At 54.7% G+C, this 21,513-nt stretch overlaps 2 protein-coding genes across 7 annotated transcripts in view; one reads left to right on the top strand and one right to left on the bottom strand.

Moving 5' to 3' along the window:
- ACTMAP (actin maturation protease) overlaps positions 1–5,115 on the top strand; it is a 7,326-nt gene extending 2,211 nt beyond the window's left edge. For 2 of the 5 annotated variants that reach the window (XM_001498105.6, XM_070224488.1), the window contains exons 2-7: positions 938–1,006; positions 1,505–1,629; positions 1,992–2,121; positions 2,213–2,283; positions 3,329–3,741; positions 4,938–5,115. In XM_001498105.6, coding sequence (XP_001498155.2) covers positions 938–1,006; positions 1,505–1,629; positions 1,992–2,121; positions 2,213–2,283; positions 3,329–3,729 — 796 coding nt within the window. In that variant the 3' untranslated portion in view covers positions 3,730–3,741; positions 4,938–5,115. Of the gene's footprint in view, positions 1–849; positions 1,007–1,504; positions 1,630–1,991; positions 2,122–2,212; positions 2,284–3,328 lie in introns of all 5 variants that reach the window. The other 3 variants (XM_014736502.3, XM_023649778.2, XM_070224487.1) reach the window with 2 other exon arrangements.
- Positions 5,112–21,513, bottom strand: ITPKC (inositol-trisphosphate 3-kinase C). Of its 2 annotated transcripts, XM_001499303.7 has the most exons (7): positions 20,266–21,512; positions 15,942–16,041; positions 13,613–13,826; positions 11,958–12,162; positions 9,132–9,233; positions 8,402–8,473; positions 5,112–6,530 (listed from the first exon to the last, which is right to left on the bottom strand). In XM_001499303.7, exons 1-7 carry the CDS (start codon positions 21,367–21,369, stop codon positions 6,327–6,329), a joined length of 2,001 nt encoding a protein of 666 aa, XP_001499353.4. In that variant the 5' UTR covers positions 21,370–21,512; the 3' UTR covers positions 5,112–6,326. The 2 variants fall into 2 exon arrangements, with proteins under 2 accessions (XP_001499353.4, XP_070080567.1); XM_070224466.1 differs by lacking the exon at positions 8,402–8,473 and having other exon boundaries at positions 20,266–21,513.

The following is a 21,513-nucleotide window of genomic DNA, read 5'->3' as shown; positions in this document are numbered from 1 at the left end:
GGGGCTAGACCTGGGCTCAGGCTGTGGGGACCCCGTGTAACGATTGCCTGGCTGAGGGAAAGAGGGAGAAGTGACTTGCCCAGACTCCTCGAGGAAACTTCCAGCTCTCCAGACAAGTTATTAATCTGCCCTAAGTGCCCCAGCCATAGTGAGGCAAATTTGATGCAAATAACAGCATCCGCTGTGTGTGCCCTGCACACATCAGGCACTGTGCTGAGTGTTTTTAAGTTCTTATTTAATCTGCTCAGCAACTCCAAGGGGTAGGAACTATTAGCCCATTTTCCAGATGAGAAAACTGAGGCTCGTAGAAGTGAAGTCACTTAGCCACAGTGCCTAGAAGAGGAAGAGCCCAGTTTGAACTCTGGCAACAGGGGTCCACACTTTTAACCGTGTATGGTGATATGGCCTGCTCTCATCAGGAGGGTGGGGTGTCCGCACCAGCCTTGCCTTGGAATAGAAGTATAAGCACTTCACCCAGCCCCTCAGGAGCCCTGGAGGGGTGGGATGGGCATCCCCGGAGCAGTGGGCGTGGGCGTGGGCGGTGGGGGGGGGAGAGGCTGGGCAGGCCTGCAAGGGCTCCTTATGAAGGCGATCTTTAGGCCTGGAGCATGTTCTGGTTTTACTCAAGGCTGGATTAAGGGATTTGCAGCCCCTTTGCAGTCTGCTCTTTGCCCCTTCACTAACTGAAGAGCAGGGAGCAGCAGGTGGGAGGATGGTTCCCATTGAGCAGATGAGGAAACTGAGGCTCGGGGAGGGGAAGTGCCTCGTCAGGGGTGGAAGTGGTCAGCGACGGAGCCTGGAGCGGCCCTCGGGCCTCAGGACTGCCAGGCCTGTGTTCCTCCTCTTCAGCGTCCCTTGATGCCCCACTCCCAGCCAGACCTCCAGCGGGGGCTCTGGGAGCTGGTTCCCGCGTGACCCGAGTGTGGCTCTGATCCAGTTTCAGAAGTGACTTGCGGTGGATCCTCTTCTGTGCCGACCTGCCCTCCCTCATCCAAGAAGGCCCTCAGTACGTGCCCTGCGGCGGAACTCCAGCACCCTGGCCGCCGGTCTTGCGAGCCCCTGCCTTTGCTGTGCTTCTGAGGATTTACCCTGGGGGGTGGGAGGAGGCAGCCTGGGGAGGAGGAGGAGGGAAAGGGGGGAACTTACCAAGTCAGGGTCCTGGGTGCCTGCACCATAAACAGAACTGGAACCAATGAGCAGGTGAGTGGACAGATGGACCCAGAGCCTCATCTCTAACTCGACTTCAGCACCTGCTCCTCCTGGAAGCCCAGGTGACATTTCTGCCCACCCTCCCACCCCGCCTGCAGCCCTCCAGCCCTGGGCCCAGGCCTTGGCCATTCTCTTTCTCGTGAAGAGGGGTCAGGTGTCCCCACCTGGCCTGAGAGAGAGGAGGGGAGCTCCCCCAGGGCAGCAATCCTGTTCCCCACCTGCCAGCTTCCAGGGCAGAGGGGGCCCAGTAAAGACGTGACTTAGGGGTTGAGGGGCTGGGCCTGGCTCTCCCCAGGTGCGGACTGGTGGCCTTGTGGATGGCAGGCACTCTTCTGGTGCCCCCCAGCGGCATCCCCCTGGAGAGACTCGTGCAGATGGCCATGGAGAGAGGCTACACAGCCCAGGGGGAGATGTTCTCTGGTGAGTTGAGTGTAGAAGGGTCGCAAGCTGGGTGGAGAGGAAAGGGCTGGAGAGGCTGAGTGGGACACTGCCAGGCGCGTTAGGGGCCCTTATTCCATTCCTTAGGCTCTCCTCCCCACCCAGTAGAGCCAAGTGTTAGAAGGTAGACTCAAGTGAGGCTGCCCAGGTTCCCAGCTCAGCTCTGCCACCTCCTGCTGTGTGGCCCTGGACAAGCAGCTTACCCTCTCTGTACCTCATTTTCTGCATTTGTGCAAACAGGTGATGGTCATGGTGAGGGTTAGAGGTGTCAGTCCCTGGAGAGCCCTTGGCATGGTGCCAGGCACGCAGTGATTTCTCATTCTGTGTCTGCTTTTTGTCTGCAGTGGCCGACATGGGCAGGCTGGCCCAGGAGGCACTGGGTTGCCAGGCGGAGCTGCTCTGCGGTGGCCTGGGAGGTCCCAACCGAGACCATGTCCTGCGTCACCTTGTCGCCGGACATCCCTTGCTTATCCCGTATCCCAACGCCATGAAGAGAGCAGGGTGGGGAGAGCGAAGGGTGGGTCCCAGGGCCACACCACAGCTTTGACCTTGACCCCAGCGCCAGCTACGACGAGGACTTCAACCACGAGCCATGTCAGAGGAGGGGCTGCAAGGCCCACTGGGCAGTGAGTGCAGGTGAGTCCTCCACACCTGCACCCCAAGCCCTCACCTGCATCTCCCCAGCCCCTCTCCACCCCTCCTCACAGTCTCACCGTTGCACTGGCACTTCCCCAGTCCCTCGAGGCAGGGACCAAGGCTGGGTCATCCCTGTCCCCGCAGGGTCCTTAGCAGGGCCCTGGCGGACAGCAGGTGCCTCACTGTCTGCCAGTCGGGGTTTCCACAAACAAGCTCTGAGCACAGACTTTAGGATCAGACAGTCTGGGCTGCAGGCCCGGGCCAGCCACTTTCAGGCTCTGACTCTGGCCTTCCATTTCTCTATCTGGAAATCAAGGTGACAGTAGTAGCCACCTCACTGGCCTGCCTCCTAGGCAGAACATGTAAAACTTGTACAATGGTGCCTGGCACGTTACCCGTCTCAGCATTAGCTGTGATCAGCATTGTCGTCATTCCAGCTGCCTGAAAGAAGGACGGATTTGCATGTGTCCGGTGGCCTGTATCTTTGGCCTTGAGGGCTCCTCTCTGAGCATCTTTTTCTTGATGCAAACAGCTGTTTGCTCTGTTTGTTTTTGTTTGTTTGAGGAAGATTAGCCCTGAGCTAACTACTGCCAATCCCCCTCTTTTTGCTGAGGAAGACTGGCCGTGAGCTAACTTCCATGCCCATCTTCCTCTACTTTATATGTGGGACGCCTACCACAGCATGGCTTCTGCCAAGCGGTGCCATGTCCACACCCGGGATCCGAACCAGTGAACCCTGGGCTGCCAAGAAGCGGAACGTGTGAACTTAACCGCTGCGCCAATAGGCCGGCCCTGTTTGCTCTGTTTAATGCTGCCTGTTCACCTCCCTGTGCTAACAGGCTGTGGGAGGCAAGACTTAAAATGTCTACGGCTCTGGAGCCAGACACCTGGGTCCAATCTCAGCCCTGCCTGCTGGCCCCCATGACTTCTCTGTAACGTGGGCATCGAGGCAACACCTATTCTGAAGGGCTGTGGGGGGACTCAGTGAGCCCCAGCACCTGGTCAGGGTTCAGCTCCCACTCACAGCCTCCCCGTCTCCTCCCAGGGGTCCTGCTGGGCGTGCAGCATGTGCCAGGCCTGAGCTATGCTGAGGACCCTGAGCTGCCAGGCCTCTTCCACCCAGCACCTGGCATGCCCCACCAGCCACCATCTCTACCGGAGGAAGGCTCGCCAGGAGCTGTCTACCTTCTCTCCAAGCAGGGCAAGAGTTGGCACTACCAGCTGTGGGACTACGACCAAGTCCGGGATAGCAACCTGCAGCTGACGGACTTCTCGCCCACGAGGGCCGCCGATGGCCGGGAGTATGTGGTGCCTGCTGGTGGGGTGCGAGCCGGCCTCTGTGGCCAGGCCCTGCTCCTCAGACCACAGGACTCCAGCCCCAAGCCTGCTGCAGCCCTGAACCAGGGGACCGGGCCCCAGCCACAGCCTGGCTCTGTCACTGTTTGAAGAGCTCCCCAGGTTCTTGTTTTGTATGACAGCCCAAGGGTTTGGGTTGGATCTCTGAGGACCTCCAGCCAGAGATCCTTCATGCAGGGTCCCCCCCAGTCCATCTAGTCCCAATCCTGGCATTATCCCCACTCCCCCACCCCCAAGCCCATCCCCCCAGTATTGAGCACCTACTGTGTAGGCTGGGGTTACAGCCAGGAGCCTGACAAACCAGCTCCCTCTCTCCAGGAGAGACTGATGACAGCTCAGACCCCATGTCCTGTCCATCACACCTCGATGTTGCACCCATCCGTTTCTCACTGGTGACGCCCCCCCCCCCCCAGACCACTGTCCTCTCTCTGGTCATCTGCGGGAGCCCCCCCACTGGACCCCCTGCTGCCCCGTGGCTGTTCACATGGAGCCAGGGCTGAGGGAGCAAAAAAACACCAACCAGATCTTCCCACTTTCCACCAGAGAAGCTTCTAGCAGCTCCTTGTTGCTCACACGATAGGGACTGATCTCTCCCAGCCTCAGCTCGCTTCTCCTTGTCCTAGGCCGTTCTTCCTCACACTTTTGCCACCAGCCACACTGGCCTGTCAGGCCCCTGTCGTACCCCACTGCAGCCCTCTGCTAACTCCTTAACTGCCCCATCATGGCTGTCACTTCCTCAGGGAAGGTGCCCTCAGCCCCGGCTGGGCCCCTCTCCCATCTCTGTGTTCTCCTGATTTAAAAACAACAAGCAAATCCTTCTGAGAACACTTACTACGTGCCAACCCCGTACCTGTGTTAAGCCATGAAATCCTCCAGGCCTGTAAGGAAGGTGCTAGATCCTCTCCATCTTCCAGATGAGAGACTGAAGCCAGGAGAAGTGCAGCCACCGGCCTAAGGTCACGTGGCTCGGCAAGTCCCAGGGCCAAGATTCAAACCAGGGAGTTAGTACCCATACAGATATATACGTAGAGCGATTATCAGTTTAGTGAATACTTGTTGCCTTTACTCTGAAAGGGGAGGGAGAGGGAGAAATCTGTCTTGGTCACTGCTCTGTCCCCGGTGCCCAGCAAAGAGTCTTAGCCAGAGCAACGGTTCAGTGTAGTGTTTCTAACCAGAAGTGTGGTGTCCCCCATCCCAGCCCTGACATTGGTTGGCACTGTCAGGTGTACTGGCCTGGGAGCCGCTGAGGGCAGAGCTTGGAGCTGCCTAGTGATCACTGTGTCTCCTGCATCATCCAGCACAGAGCCAAGCACAAGAGTAACAGCTCAGTGACCACTGATGACCGGACAGCCCATGCCGAGCCTGCCTTTACCCCAGATGGATCATTGTCCCCTTACCCCACCTGGCACTAAGGCTCAGATCAGGAGCTTTGAGCCCGCACACCCCGATGCAAAAGGAAAAACGCCACAAAGTTGACTCTGAATGTCCTGTTTATTGGGGGGTCGTCACGGGGGAGAAGGCAGTGAGGCGGTTTTGCCTCCTGTTCCCGACGCTGCCCCATCTAACAACTACTGTCTCGTATAAATAAGTATAAAGGTCAGTAGAAAAGGAGCGCACCGCAGGCCTAGAAGACAGTGTGAGAGCCTTGGGGAGAAGGAGGTGCCTGTCCCCCACCCCCCACCCTGGCCCAGCCTTGTGGGCCAGGAAGCCAAAGTGACAGGGGCAGGAGGAGGGGACAGAAGGCCATCACCCACACCTCAGGGGGCTGGGATCTTGGGCTGGGACCAAGTTGCAAGCCTGCAGTCCTGGTCAGCGGCCCCACCCTGCACCCCTGGCCCGAGCTGGGCACTTTTCAGGGACGGGGGCCCTCCGGAGGAATGCAGCCCTGCTTCCTGACCTTGGAAAGCCGTGTGTGCCACTGCAGTCGGCCAGGAAGGAGAAAGTGAGGCTGCACTGTGCTCGAGGAAAGCTTGTGCTGGTCACACTGCTGGCGTGGGAGGTGGTTGTGGTTTTGGTCTGCAGAGGGTCAGCAGAATTCTCCCAGGAGGAAGGGAGGGCAGGACAGAGTGAGCCGGGCACCACCCAGCAGTGTCAGCTCTTGGACAGGTCCCGTGGTGTCAGCCCTTCCTCAGAGCCTCCCACAGCCCTGGAACAGCCCCCAGATGAAGAGATGGGGCTGTAATTCTAGGCGGACGAGCAGCTCCAGCATTGGTTCACAAATGTCTAGTTCTCTGGGACACCACAGACGAAGCTGACAGGTCCCTGGCCTCAGGGAGCCAGCTTCCAGCTGGGAGGGGGCTGACAAGGAGGCAGTGATTACAGTTCTTCATGCACTGACAGGCGCCAGGTCACACGTGTACCTGCAGCACCTGCATTGTGTTCTCTCGGGGCGCCTGGTTTAGCTGTGGCCTCCGGCAGCCCCTCAGGAGCCTTCCTGGCTGGTCAGCAGACCCAATCTGTCAGGCCCCCTCTCTGTTCTTTACAACCCCTGTGCCATGAAAGGGCCAGGTGCTGCCCAGCCTCCGAGGCCCTGCAGATCTTCCACTCCGGTCCTGTGAGGTGTACAACCACCTCTCCCATGCCTGGATGCCAGCTCCCCCGTGGCCAACCTCAGGCCCCCTGCATCTCAGGCTCTTCCAGCCAGACGGGCACCATCCAATAAATAAACATGGTGGGGGGCGAGCGGGTCAGCTCTGAGCCAGCCCCTGAAGGAGGCAGATCATGTTGTCCAGGCCCCAGAGGTAGCCGTCCTCACGGTTGCCCTCAGCCCAGGGTAGCCGGTGGCTGAGCGTCTGGTGGTCAGGCAGGGCCACTGTCTTGCCGAAGTCGATCATCCAGACCTTGGCCAGGCCGGTGTGGTCATGCACAAAGAGGAGGGAGCTGCCTACCACCTGCAGGGGAAGAGGCCGGAGGTTAGGGGGAGGCGCAGGCCCGGGTCAAGGTCCCTTCCCCACAGGCAGCTGAGGGGGGTGGCTGACAGCATGAACTTTGGAACTCAGTTGCCTGGGTTCAAGTCCTGGCTCTGCCATTTACTGGCTTTGTGGCCTTGGGTGGGTGACTTAACCTCTCCTTATCTCTGCACTGGAATAATAGCACCATCAACCTCAAAGGTTGCTGTGCATATTTTTATGTATGAATTAATCCATATAAAACTCTCAGAACAGTTGCCAGTATAACAAACTCACAACAAAGGTTAACACACATCCTTTTTCAGGCTGGGGTACAAATTCACATGCCTGCAGGATCCTGGGTGGGTCACAAGAGCCCTGGCAGGAGGTTGGGGGGGTAATACTAAGGAAGTGGATAATGCTTGCCCCACAGAAAGGGGCAGCAACTCCTCAGCCCCAGCAGATTGCTGCTGGTGACCCCAAGCAAAGTGGCTTCCTTTCTCCAGGCCTCAGTTTCCTCATCTGTAGAATGGGGTGACGGGAACAGCCCCAACCTCCTGGGGTCGTTGGCGGCATTCCACAATCCACACGCTCCTAAGTTGCCCTGTGGTGCTGGGCACACAGCCCTCAGTAGATGCTGTTTTTCTTTTTTTGATTAGCAATATGTTCCTTCCCTTCATCTAACTCCAGGTTTGTGAGCCCCTCGCTTATTCTAGTCAGGCTTCAATCACCACTGCTCCCAGAGAACCCAGATGACTGGGCAGACGGGCAGGTGAGAAGAGGCAGGCACCGCCCAGCTCTGGATGGCTGTGGGCACACGGCGAGGGGCCCCGGGTTGCCACGGGAAACTGGAAATCCCAATTTTGGTGTGAAATCTCACGTTTTAAATGTTTAAACTCTTTTTTTAAAGTACTAAGTCACCAGGCAGGTGAAACCAAACATGAAGACAGAAGAGATGCAGTCCCCTGGCCTCCTCTTTGTGACTTGCATACAAAGCCGGAAAGCAGTGACAAGGACTACGAGGGTGACGTTTGATAACAAACGTGGCAATAACAGCTGGCACACACTGAGGGTTTACTATGGGCTGGGCCTGCACTACATTCACCCTCATAACCTCCCCCATGCCCCGGAGGCAGGTGCTCCTGTCACCCCAGCATGCAGCTCAGCAGACAGGCCCGTGGGACCACTGCCCAGGCCCAGGCGACTGGGGAGGGCAAAGCTGGGGTTTGACCCCAAGCCGGCCTGAACCCCAGATCAGTGCTCTTTCAGAAGAGAGTGATATCAGGAAAGAGAGGAGAGAGGGGCTTGATGGCAGAGGAGCTTGGAGAGGACACAGGCGGTGACCTCACCACCTCACAGACTTTCTGAGACAGGCCCAGAGTGATGAATGTTTCCAAAGAGACGCAGCTGCAGAAGGGAGGGAGAAGGGAAAGGGAAGGGGCGAGCCACCAAACAAGGAAGGCAGATAACAGTAACTGGAACTAACTGAGATGATAAAGTAGCTGCAAGAGCTAGGAGGTAAAAGCACTTCTTCGCTCGTCTCACGCCTCAGCAGCCGCATGAAGAAGGCACTACTGTTCTTCCCCATGTCAGGAGGAAGCCGAGGCCCGAGAGGGTAGTTCACACGCCCAGGGTCAACCAGCCTTCATCCCAGGCCACCCGGCTCGAGTCCGTGCTCCTAACTGTCCCACCTCCCAGAAATCCCCTGTGCTGCCTACCCCAAAAAGGCAAACCCCCACACCTGGGGCCTCCTTTTTACAGCTGTGGCCTGTAACTCTGTCAGCAGTTTCCCCTCAGTGCCACCTGACCTGGACCCCGACAGTCCCCCCCACCCCGACAGGGCCGTCTGCTCCCATGGTGGCCGGGGCTCGCACCTCGTGGGTCTTGAAGAAGGGCGAGTTCTCCAGGGCCTCACGAAGGTGTTCCAGGCGAGCCACATACTTTCTCTGTGTGTGAGAGGGAGGGTTTCTTGGTTAGCACAGGGACCTTGTGGGTCCTTACTCACCTTGAGACCTGACCTCGTTCCATACCCCAAGAGGAGTGGGCAGACCCCAGCCAGGATGGGATAAGGGGAGCCATGGGGAAAATGGGATGGGGCTGGGGGGTCGGATGCATCAGGGTGGCACAGAAAAGAGTGTGGTTGGTAGGTTACTTGATACCCACAATTCCTAGCAGCTCCTCCCACCAAGAGGTGGAGTTTGCTCCCGTTTAATCTAGGCTTGGTCAGAGGACTTGCTTTGGCCAATAGAACATGGCAGAAATGATGGTGGCCATTCTGAGCCTAGCCATCAGGGGGCCTTGCGTTTTCACTTGTTCTCTTGGCCACCTGCTTCCACACTAAGAACAAGCCCAGGCTAGCCTGCTGGATCATGAGAGACATGTGGCCAAGTCATGAGCCGAGACAGCGAGCTAGCCACCAGACATGTGAGCAGGACTATCCTAGACCAGCCAGGCCTAGCCAAGCCCCTAGGTGACCAAAGATGGTGGGCAATACCAGCCAGTATCAGCCAACCTCAGCCCAAAGTAAAAGCCCATTGACTTGGGAGCAACCATGATGGTGGTGGTCCCAAGCTGCTAAGTTTGAGGCATGGGTGACCCACTCACCAGGAGTCCATGGTTCCCATCCACAAAGTCCTCCAGCACCTTTGTCACCTGCTCCACCTCCTGCGTCTTCTTGAAGTTGGTGTTGCAGGTCCCATTGGCTTTCTGCAGGGCAAGGGGTGAAGGCACAGTGTCATGCCTTCTCCTTCCCATGCCCAATGCCAGCAGCCACCAGCACCTCCTGGGGCCATCGCCCTGCCTCCACGCTTACTTGCTGTTCAGGGGAAGTCAGCCCAACTGCTCAGCCCAGCTCAACTGAGCCGAAGTCACACTTCTGAGCAACCAGTCCTTCCAGCTCTCACCTTGAACCCCCTGGTTGAGCCAGTCTAGCCAAGTGGGCTTTGAATCATGACTCTGCCACTTCCTAGTTGGGCAGCTTGAAACAAGTCACTTCACCTGTCTCAGCCTCAGTTTCCTCATCTGGAAAGTGGGAACTGTGCTGGTACCCACTTGCTAAAGCTGTGTAAGAATTAGAGGAGACCGGATGTGTAGGATGCATAGCACAGTGCCTGGCACATAGTAAGGAAGCACTTGATAAAGGAGACCAATGCTACTTTTTATATCTGAGAGGGGCACAGAGAAGCCACCTGAGTCATTCTGCCATTCTGTGCCAGGTACCGTGTGGGCATTGGTAACATGGAGGTAACAGGATAGACATAGTCAGATGAGGGAGGCAGATATTGAATAAGATCATCACAAAAGGAGATAAGCATAATGAAGCAGTGGCAGGCTCAGTGGCGCAGCAGTTAAGTACCCATGTTCCGCTTCGGAGGCCTGGGGTTCGCCAGTTCAAATCCTGGGTACAGACATGGCACCGCTTGCCAAGCCATGCTGTGGTAGGCATCCCACGTATAAAGTAGAGGAAGGTGGGCACGGATGTTAGCTCAGGGCCAGTCTTCCTCAGCAAAAAGAGGAGGATTGGCAGCAGTTAGCTTAGGGCTAATCTTCCTCCAAAAAAAAAAGAATGAAGGAGTATAGGGAGCTATGAGCCAGCCCCGGTGGTCTAGTGGTTAAGATTCGGCGCTCTCACCACTGTGGCCTGGGTTCATTTCCTGGTCAGGGAACCACACCACCCATCTGTCTGGCGGTTGTCAGACTGTGGCAGCTGTGTGTTGCTGTGATGCTGAAAGCTATGCCACCAGTATTTCAAATACCAGCAGGGTCACCGATGGTGGACAGGCTTCAGTGGAGCTCCCAGACTATGACAGGCTAGGAAAAGGACCTGGCCACCCACTTCCGAAAAAATTGGCCATGAAAACTCTATCAATAGCAGCAAAGCATTGACTGATACAATGCCAGAAGGTGAGAAGATGGTCCAAAAAGACCGGGCAGGGTTCCACTCTGCTGTCCACAGGATTGCCAGGAGTCAGAATTTACTCAACGGTACTAACAACAACAACAGGAAGCTATGAGGAGGTAGAGAGGGGGCCCTGATCTAGTAGGACGGAAATCAAAGAGGGCTTCCTGGAGGAAGTAAAATTTAAAAGGAGACAGGAAAATGACTGGGAGTCAATCAGGGGAACAGTAGAGGGAAGATAAGTCCAGACAGAGGGAACAGCATGTGCAGAGGCCAAGTGGCACGAGACAGTGGGACCCCTTCAAGGAAATGAAAGTGCATCACTGTGGCCTGAGGTAAACGGAGGAAGAGAGGGATGAGAGATGAGACTAGACCCCGGAGGGCCCTCGAGGCCAGGGAACTTCTCCTGAGGATACTAGGGGGTCATGGAAGGGTCTTGAACAGGAGAATGACACTGTCAGATTTGCAACCTGGAAGGATGGCTCAGGTGAGGCCGTGGGGAAAGAGGCACTCTCACTGGCGGCATGCACAGTGGTACGACACCCATGAAAGGAGTTTGGCAATCTCTAACCGAATTCCCAATGCGTTTAGTCTTTGACCCAGTAGTCCTGCTCTGGGAATCCAGTCTACAGCTAAACCCACACATTTACAATATGTCTTATGTACAAAGTGACTCACTGATGCATTGTTTGTAATGGCAAAAATGGGAACCACCCAGGTGGCCATCTATAGGGGACTGTGGCACATCCACAAAAGGCTATTCCGCAGCTATGGAAAAAAAAAAAAAAAGGAAAGAAAGAAAGAGGAAACTTTCTATGGAATGATGGGGGAAATTCTCCAGGACGTTGCCAGTGTGTGTAGTGCACCACCTTTGGTGTAAGAGAGGGAGGGAAAGTTAGGATATGCAATTGCATTTGTTGGTATCTGCAGGAAGAAATATAAGAAACTGATAAAGGGCTCCCCATGAGCAGGTGAGGGGTGCAGAGCTGGAATGAGAAGGACAGCTGCAGGGCTGGGAGAGAAAATTCTCCTGTATACCTTTTTATAATATCATTTGACTTTTGAACTGTGTGAACGCCTATTCAAACAATTAGACTTAATTTACCAAAGAAAAAGAAGAAAACTTTCTCCATAAGGTGGGAGGGGGGTAAAAGGACCCCTCCAACTGCTGTGTGGGACAGTGGATCAGAGGGGGTAGGACCACAGCCCGGGAGCTTAGGGAGGCTGGGGCAGGAGAAGGCAGGGCCAGACTAGGACAGGGCCACAGGGAGGGGAGAAGATGGAATCAAGAGATGCTCAGACACATGGATACACTAAACTTGGTCATGATGGGTGTGGGGGTGAGAGAGAAGCAGGACGCCACTCCCCATCCCCCCACCCCACCTCAGTCTTTTCATCGTCTGCAGTCTCCTGCTCTCTCTCCTGGTCTTGCTTTTTTCCAGCCTTCCCTGAAACCCACGTTCTCCCAGAAGCCCTGCCTCAGATCTAGTTCCCAGCCCTCTAGCGACAGGCCAGCAGCTCCTGGCTCTCACCTTGATGCCCTCGATCCGGAAGCCCAGGGTGGAGGTGGAGCTCACGGTCTCCCTCCACTGCATGTAGCGGGGCTTGGTGACTGCCCCCTGGGCGTGCTCCTCAGGGGTGGGGGCCCCGGGGTCCACGGCCACCATCTTCTCATACATGTCCTTCCGGGGCCGGGGCCTTTCTCGCGCCTTCACCAGCTCCTCCTCCAGGTAGGTCCTGGGACACAGAGGACATGACGAAGGAAATTATGGAGAACAAAGGTGGTGGACTTACACTCCCTGGTATCGAAGGATGTTATAAAACTACCGTGTGGCACAAGAACAGACAAATAGATCGATGGACCAGAACAGAGTCCACAGACAGACGCACACGTGTATATTCACCCAATTTATGACAAAGAAGCCACTGCAATTCAGCGGGGAAAGGCAAGTCTTTTCAATAAATGGTGCTGGGTATACAACTGTGTACTGGGGGGCTTTGGGGAGGAAAAAGGAAAAAAATAAAAAATCTTAAAAAAATAAAATAAAATAAATAAATGGTGCTGGGTCAATAGGATCTCCATATGGGAAAAAAAATGAACCTCAATCCCTACCTCAAATAAAAATTAATTCTAGATGGACTGCAGATCTAAATGGGAAAGTTAAAACAATAAAGCTTGAAGATGAAAACATAGGAGATCTTCATGATGTTGGAGTGCACAGATTTCTTAAACATAAAGCTCCTAACCATAATGAAAAAAATTGACAAACTAGACTAAATTCAAAGTACTTCAGGGGCCGGCCCAGTGGCACAGCAGTTAAGGGCGCACGTTCCCCTTCTCAGCAGCCTGGGGTTCACCGGTTCAGATCCTGGGTGCGGACATGGCACTGCCTGGCACGCCATGCTGTGGCAGGTGTCCCATGTAAAAAGTAGAGGAAGATGGGCATGGATGTTAGCTCAGGGCCAGTCTTCCTCAGCAAAAAGAGGATTGGCAGTAGTTAGCTCAGGACTAATCTTCCTCAAAAAAAAAAAGCACTTCTGTTTATCAAAAGACACTATTAAGAGAGTGAAATGGGAGAGTTGGACAATGTGTGTGTGTCTCCAACAAAGGATTATTATTAGGGGGGGGGGGGAAGATTGTCACTGAGCCAATATCTGTGCCAATCTTCCTCTATTTTGTATGTGGGATGCCACCACAGCATGGCTTGATGAGTGGTGTGTATGTCTGCACCTGGGATCTGAACCTATGCACTCTGGGCCGCCAAAGCAGACCACGCAAACTTAACCGCTACGCCACTGGGCCAGCCCCTCCAACAAAGGATTTGTATCTAGAATATATAAAGAATTACATATCAAAAAGAAAAAGAGAGACAGCACAATAGAAAAATGGGCAAAATATTCAAATAAGTACTTTTCCAAAGAGGATTTCCAAACGGTCAATCAACATTCAACTTCTTTGGTCATCAGAGAAATAGAAGTGAAAACCATAATGAGACACTCAGCAGAACGGTTAAAATTAATAAAACAGATAATACCCAGTGTTGCTGACAAGATAGAACAACCAGAATTCTTATACACTGCCGGTGGGAATGTACGCAGGTACCACTTTGAAGATTGACTTGGCACTGTCTTCAAAAATGCCCACCACCGCCCTCCACCTCTGCCTCCTGGCTATTCCTGACCCCACCTGCTGCCCATCTTGCAGTCCATGATGGAGGGGCCCTCGAAGTCTGCCAGGAGATCTTCCATCTGGTTGAAGGCCTGGCCGTCCCGCTGCACTGTGCCATAGTAGGCAGGCACGAAAGGCCGCAGGGGGTCGCTCATCAGCTGCTCCAGACTGTGCTGCTCACACTGACAGAAACGCTTTAGAATCCGACCGTCCTCTCCTGCCTGGAAGTTCCCTATGAGCAGCACAGTCAATGAGAGGGTCAGAAACTGGATCAGCAAGAGAATCCCCCCATCTCCCATATGCATCAGATCTTGGCCACCATCGTCTTGCCTAACCCTTCTGCCATGTTTTCTCTCTCTCCCTGCAACTATCAAGATCTGGGCCAGGGGTGGTGAGGGAAGGGCCTATTTCTGCTCTTTGTTGAAACAAAGTCCTCTTCACAACAGACTGTGTCCTCATTTGTTTTCTAATTTTGGATTGTGAGCTCAGGATCAACTGTGGGAATTTTCGTGAGATCTGAGTTGAGAGCCTGACTCTCCAGAGCAGATGTGCATTTGCCTCTGCCTGGAGCCCCAAAGTGCTGACCGCTGAAGCCTATTTAGGTTCATTTACAAATCTGGCATTTCCTAGCCCAAGCAGATAGCTAATATAGATTAGACTTACAAATTCTTATTGAAGCAGATTGTATTTTCAGATTATATTTTCCCAAGATGGCTGCAACAATAGCTCCTGTCCCACACACACTTCTAGAATTTCCCCACTCCATCAAGAAGTACAGTGTAATTCTGCCCTTGACTCTGGCAGGGCTTATGGCAGAAGCAACACTGTGTGACTTCGGAGCCTACGTCATAAACAGACATGCAGGTTCCACTTTATTAGCAGAGGTGCTAGCCCTTGCAGTCCTGAGCTGCCACATAAGAAATCTGGCTACTCGAGGCCACCATACTGTGAGGAAGCCCAAGCAACTATGCAGAGAAGCCACATATAGGCTTTCCAGCCAGCTGCCCCCAGTGAGACCCAGCCAACAGCCAGTATCAATCACCAGGTGTGTGAGCGAATGAACCTCCAAAATTTCCAGATTGCAGCCTTCGAGCTGTCCTAGCTGAGTTCCCAGATATCACGGAGCAGGAACAAGCCATCCTTGCCATGCCCTGCCTGAATTCCCGACCCAAAACCTGTCAGTGTAATAAAATGGTTGTTTTATTCCATTGCGTTTTTTTTTTCTTTTTCCTCCCAAAGCCCCCCAGTACATAGTTGTATATTCTAGCTGCGGGTCCTTCTAGTTCTGCTGTGTGGGACGCCGCCTCAGCATGGCTTGATGAATGCTGCAGGTCCGCAACCGGAATCTGAACTGGCGAAACCCTGGGCTGCTGAAGCGGAATGCGCGAACTTAACCGCTTGGCCATGGGGCCGGCCCCCATGAAGTCTTTTTTTCAACCACTTTTTTTTTAAGTTTCAAGTTTTCTATTTTTTGTTTTTGTAAACTCAGCCATAGTAACTAGAACACATATAGACGACAGGCCTGAGTTTACAGTTTCAGGGGGCCCTGCCTTTCCTCTGACTCAGATCTAAGGATGAACAAGGCAGATAAGTTCCCTTCTTGTCTCCCTTTGGTGGTGGGATCAGTTTGTCTAGTCCAGCCCATTGCCCATTTTTGTAAATAAAGTTTTATTGGGACACAGACACCCTCATATGTTTACGTATCACCTATGGCTGCTTTCACGCTGCAACAGCAGAGTTGACTAGCTGATTTATCATCTAGCCCTTTACAAAAAGTGCTATATGCTGGGTGTGGTGCTACTATGTGCTGGAGACACTGTGCTGGATCCTGGGAAAAACCATTACAGCTGCTGTTTACTGGGGGCCCACCCTGCTCTGGACACAGGGCGAGGACAAGGAATGATAATTTCCATTTATGAGGGGCCTGTCTCTCAATCTTGATGTACGTTTTGATTTTTTTAACCCTTCAGTTAACCCTGCCGGGGAGACACAATTATCTCCATATTACAGATGAGGAAACTGAGGCCCAGCGAGGGAAAGTAACTTGCCCAGGGTCACCCACAAATAAAGAGCAGACCTAGGATTTGAGCCCAGGCCCATTTGTCCCCAAAGTTGAGGACTTTCTCCCCGACACCAGGATAACAGGAAACAGCCCTCAGCCCTGATGTATGAATGGGCCAGCCCAGGTCTAAGCACTTCCCATAGGAGCCCCACGAGGTGCACCCTGTCACCAAGCCCACTGTACAGATGGGGAAACTAAACTCCAGAGAGCAGCTCTGTAGCTCTTTCCTCAGCCCAGGCGTCTGCCCAGCGCTGTGTGCCCCCCGCCCCGCCCCCCGGCTCTCACCAGCGTGTCCGGACAGCTGGACCCAAGGGTAGTGTTTTCGAAAGGAGACCACGAAGGGTGAATACTTCAGGACCGTCTTCAGCTTCTTCCACGGTTTGTTCTGTGTGGGGCAGAGCAGGGTGGGGTCAAGGCCAAGGAGGGAAGGGGATGGGGGTGCTGCCATGAGAGGGAACCAAGGTGGACCTGGGGTCCTGCCAGGGCCAGGGGACTTCCTGGGATCAGTGCTCCCAAACTCGTGGGGGTGAGCGAAGCCCACTTACTTCAGCAATCACAGGATCCCCTAAAGGTGTCAGCAAAGGTGGGGAAGAATCTGTTCACGTCTGTCTGTCTCTGTCATCACTTTCTCCGTATCTGTGTCTCTCTGTCCTTCTCGATTGAGTAAAGATAGGCTAGATTTGTTCCAGTGACCAGCAACCCCCAAATCTTCCCCCAACACACACACACCAAAAACCTGGAAGCCTCATCTCTGTCCCCGAACCAAGTCAGACCTTCTGTGGAAAACGATCGAGACAGAGGTTGACGGATGGAGCCGAACCAGAGACAGAAATAGAGGCAGAGGACAAAGTGACGACAGAGACAGAGAGACAGGGACAAAGAGGGACGACAGCAGTCATGAGAGCTGCTCACCAAATCCCTCCAGCCCTGCCTCCTACGGGAACATCCCTGCCCTCCTGAACTTTGGTTACTGACTTGCTCTGGCCAATGAAATGTGAGCACGAGTGTCCCTTCTGGGTGGAAGCCTTAAAGCCAGTGCACAACTCCCCATGTTCTTTTCCGTCCAGTAGAAAGGGGTAGAAAGAGAAATGGAGGCTTCCTCAGCCTGGGCCCTGAGTGAAGACAGCCTGGAGCAGAGGCCCCCACCCACCACTGACCCACAGTCGACGTGAAACATGAACAAAAACAATCCTTCGTTGTTCCAAGTCACTAAGATGGGGCTTGTTTGTTACTACAGCAAACCCTGGCCTATCCTAACTAATACAAAGACAGCTAGTTACCAAAAGACAAAGAAAGAAGTATAGGAAGACAGGTAGACACAGATACAAAGGAATGACAGAGAAAGAAAAAGACAGAAGCAGAGAAAGACAGAGAGAGAGCTCGACAGAAAACAATGACATAGTTGTATCATGTTGACTCAAACAAGAGCTTCCTGAGACCAGGTTAGTCTCTGACTCACAAGTACGTTCACATGCGTACACACACACACACATACAAATACATTCTCTGCTCCAAGCACATAGCAGGCCCTTAGCAAGTACTGGCAGAATGAGCTGTCTCCAGAGAAGGAATCTGTGAGGCTCGTGCCCACCCCCCGACTACCTTGGGTCCAAGGCCATGTTCTCTCCCAGCCCCTCAGAACCCAGCTACCTAGCAGACACCTAACTGACGGTGGGAAGGTCAAACAGAGTCAGGAGGCTGGACTACAGGATTCAGGAAGGGCTCTTCTCTACCCCCTCCAGCTGCCAGCTATGGGGAGGAGGTGATTAATAAAGGTTCCTGTTTACTAAGCACCTGGAACATTCCAGGCACAATGACAAAGACTTAGTGTGACATAACCTACTTAATCCTCAAAACACAACCCCAGGAGGATGGTTGACTATGTTACAGAGGAGGAAATAGAGGTTCAGAGGGGTGAAGTCACTTGCCTAAATCACACAGCACAGTGCTGGGGTTCTACCACTGGTCTGACCCCACTGCCCTGGGCTCACCCACTACGGCGTTGCTGGACTGCAAGCTCCTGAGGGCAGGGACTGGGGATGTTATGGTTACGACTGGGTCTCCAGCTCACAGCCTGGCACACAATGGGTGCTCCAAAAATGTTGCTTGGATTGAAGGAGGATAGTTGAAATTGTCTTTTTTTAATCCTAAGCAGATTCAATATCTTCTCTCCCTTTTTTCTTAGATCTGATGGTTAACATGGGCTTTCTCAGATGGTTTCATGATGGACTCAGCTCACACGTCCCCTCCTCCAGGGAACCCTCTCTGATACCCAAGGTCTGGCCAGTCACCTCTGGACTCCCATAACCCTTTGGGCTTCCTGCATCCCAGCCCTGACCACTCTGAGCTGTCGCTGCCTGGTGATGGGTCTGCCTCCTCCACTGGCCTGGAAGCTCCATGAGGGCAGTGTCTCGGTCGCTGCTGTGTCCCCAGCAAAGCCAACAAATAGTAGGGGCTCAGGGACTGTCTGTGGTCTGATTAGGAGAACAGGATGGATGTGAGAAGGAAGGAAGTGGGGAGGAAAGGAACAAAGTAGCTGGGCCTTCAATGTCAGATGGGATTTCAAAATGAAGCGAGAAGGAAGCAGGGGTATTCTGGGCAGCAGGAACAGCTTAAGCAACAAGAGGAGGCAGGATGGTGGCAGCGTGTTCGAGGAACAGTGTGTACTTCGCTTTGTTGCGGCAGAGGGGGTCAGGAGGGGAGAAGGGAAGCTGAACGTGGGAAGGAGCCCGGAGACAGGAAGCCCTGAACACAGGACTGAACTCCTGATGGCTATCGGGAAGGCCCTTGGGAGCCATGGAAGGCACTGGAGCGGGGAAGTTCAAAAGTTGATCAGAGCTGGGCCATGGAGGCAGATTCCCACATTCCAGAAGGATGAGGAGAAACGGGAGACAGGGAGGCCTGGGAGGAAAGCAAGTTAGGGACCAATTCACCCACCGCAGGCATTAATATGACTGGGTTTTAAACTCAGCCAGAATTGAGTTAGGATCCTGGCTCTGACCAGATACGGCCAACCCTGAGCAAGTACCCTCGCCTCTCTATCCCTCATTTTCCCCTCTGTAAAATGGAGATAATAATAATCCCAAACTCATAGTCTTGTTCTAAGGCTTCAAAGAGTTAACACACAGAAAGCACTTAGAAAAGTGCCTGGTCAGGACCGGCCCGGTGCAGCAGTTAAGTTCGTACATTCCGCTTCTGCGGCCCAGGGTTCACCAGTTCAGATCCCAGGTGTGGACATGGCACCGCTTGGCAAAAGCCATGCTGTGGTAGGGTCCCACATATAAAGTAGAGGAAGATGGGCATGGATGTTAGCTCAGGGCCAGTCTTCCTCAGCAAAAAGAGGAGGATCGGCAGCAGTTAGCTGAGGGCTAATCTTCCTCACAAAAAAGAAAAGAAAAGTGCCTGGTATTCATTAAGGGTTTGAATCTCAGCTCTGTGTCTTGCAAGGTGTGTGACCTTGGACAAGCATCTTGACCTCTATGGGCCTCAGATTCCTCATCTGTAAAATGGGGATAATGACAGTATCTGCCTCTGTGAGGACGTAATGCATTAAGACAAGCAAAGAGCTTAGCACAGGCTGAGTGCTAACTGCTATTATTATTAGATCTCTATTTCTTTCACCCACTTCCAGCTCAGCTGTGCTGAGATGCCAAGGAGGTGAGAGAGGAGGCTGAGGGAACGGCAATGGCAGAAAGCCCCAGAGGGTCAGCTCCTTTGCTGGGGCGCAGGCAGGCTGAGGCACGTCTGTCTCTCATAGCTGTGGCCACATGTGTGAGCATGTTCCTAAGGCATGTGGGGTGAGGGGGGCTCAGGGCAGACTCCAGCCAGGGGCCCCAGACTCTGGGAGGACCCAGCGGGCAGACGCGCATGAGCCTCTCTCACCTGGTCCTCCCTCCCTGAACCTGCCCTGCCGGCCCTCCTGATTCACCGGGGAGAACCGCACCCAAGCTGGGGGTGAGGGCAGAGGATGTAAACAAGTCTGCAGGGGGCCCCCTGGGAGCTGGGGGACAGCGGGGAGACCAGAGCATCCCTGGCTAGCCTGGGGATCCCTTAGCGTTTGGGGTTCACACAGCCCTTTGCGAATCGGATACAGCCTGGGGGCTCGCTCTCTACAAAAGTGCATGGGTTCTAAGGAGGGCTGAAGGTTGACAACCTCTTAAAGCAGCCACAGGCCCCAGACTAAGAAATCTGGGGTGGAAAGTGCACCCTTTCCGACTCCCTATACTGGTGCTCTTCCGATTTGGGGGTCACAGACTCTCCAGAGGATCTGACAGAAGTCACAGACCCTTGCTGCAAAAATCTCTGGGTATACACACAGAATCACACAAGCGTACAATTTCAGGGGGTCCTGGGCGCCATGAAGTCGGCCAGTGGCCGTCCATTTTAGACCCCAGGACTGGAGGCAGTGGGTGAGAGGGAAGGAGAGAATTAGGAGGAGGGTGCCTGGAGTGGATTAGTAACCCCATCTGTCAGAGGGAGGAGGTCTGTGGATGAAAGAGGTACCTGGAGATGAAATTGCTGGTAGGTGCTAGAAAACTTCTCAAAGCAAAGGCAGGGGCATTAGGGGTCCGAGGGGATGTGGCTCAAGGGCAGGATGGGTCCCACTCACCCCAGACCTGTCCTCGGGGTCGCTGGCATCTCCGCCCCCAGCCACCACGTCATCCTCAGATTCGTCGAAAGAGGAGGCAGAGGAGAAGCCGCCACTGCCCCCCTCCAGCCGGGTGGGGGGTCCCACGGGCTGAGCCTCAGGCTCAGGGGTTTCAGGAGTGATGATGAGGCGGGGCACAGGGGTCAGGGAGCTACTCTCCAGGTGAGAGTACAGGTGAGTCACCAACTCCCCATGCTCTGGTTCCTCTAATGAGTCATCTTGGTTGGGCTCCCCCAAAAGGCAATCTGTCCAAGACTCTGTCTGGGGTCCATGAGTATCTTGCATCTGGGGACCATGAGCGCCAGGCTGTGTCCAGGCTGTTTCAGTATCTTGTTGTATCTGGGAGCCATCAGTGTGAGGTTCCGTCCAGGGGCCTTCAGTATCCTGTTGTGTCCTGGAGCCATCAGTGTACAATTCTTTCCAGGAGCCATCAGCGCTTGGCTCTGTTGAGGGACAGCCCCTCTCTGGCTGAGTCCATAGGCTGGACCTGTTCTGGTGGGTCCAGAGATTGGTGCAAGGCTTGGCCCTCTCTAGCTGGGTCGGTGACCCGTGTATTTGTAGCTCTGTCCAGGGCCCGTCAACCCCTGGCTCTGTCCAGAGGCGAGCCCGCTCTGGCTGAGGCTGGAGGCCGGACCTGTGTGGATTAGTCCAAAAGCCATCTGTCCTAGTCTCAGTCCAAGGACCAGCTGTCTCCAGCTCTGACCCGCGGCTGCTCCTTTCTAGATGTGTCCGGAGGCTGGACCTGTCTGGCTCCGTCTTTCGACTGGGCCGCTCCGTCTCTGCTCCGAAGCCAGCTGCTTTAGGCTCAGCCTGTCCGTCGGTCCCCGGCTCAGGCCCGAGGCCGGCCCTCTCGGGCTCGATGTGAAGGCTGGACTCCTCGGTCCGGGTCCGGGGCCCGCCCCCCTCCGGCCGCCCCGCCGGGCCCCCTGCGCCGGGCCCAGGTCGCTGCTGCCCCGGCTGCCGCCGCCGCCCCCCTCGCGGCGCCTCCAGCCCCATGCGGGCCGCCCCCGGCAGCGCCCCGGCCTCCGCCTCGCTCAGGCTCCCTCGGCACGGGCAGCGCCGCATGCCCGCTCCCTTGGTTCGGGCTTCGGCCTGACCCGGCGCCTCCTGCCCCTTTAAACCCCGCGAGGGGTGTGGCTGGGGAGCCCCGACTCCCGGGTTCCGGCCCGCGGAGCTCCAGCCCGCCCGGCCACGCAGGGGTTAACCGAT

This window comes from Equus caballus, chromosome 10 (genome assembly GCF_041296265.1).
Source record: "Equus caballus isolate H_3958 breed thoroughbred chromosome 10, TB-T2T, whole genome shotgun sequence".
Lineage (NCBI taxonomy): Eukaryota > Metazoa > Chordata > Mammalia > Perissodactyla > Equidae > Equus > Equus caballus.
Note: the sequence above shows the minus strand (reverse complement) of the source record. Positions and strands in the feature narration are given on the sequence as shown.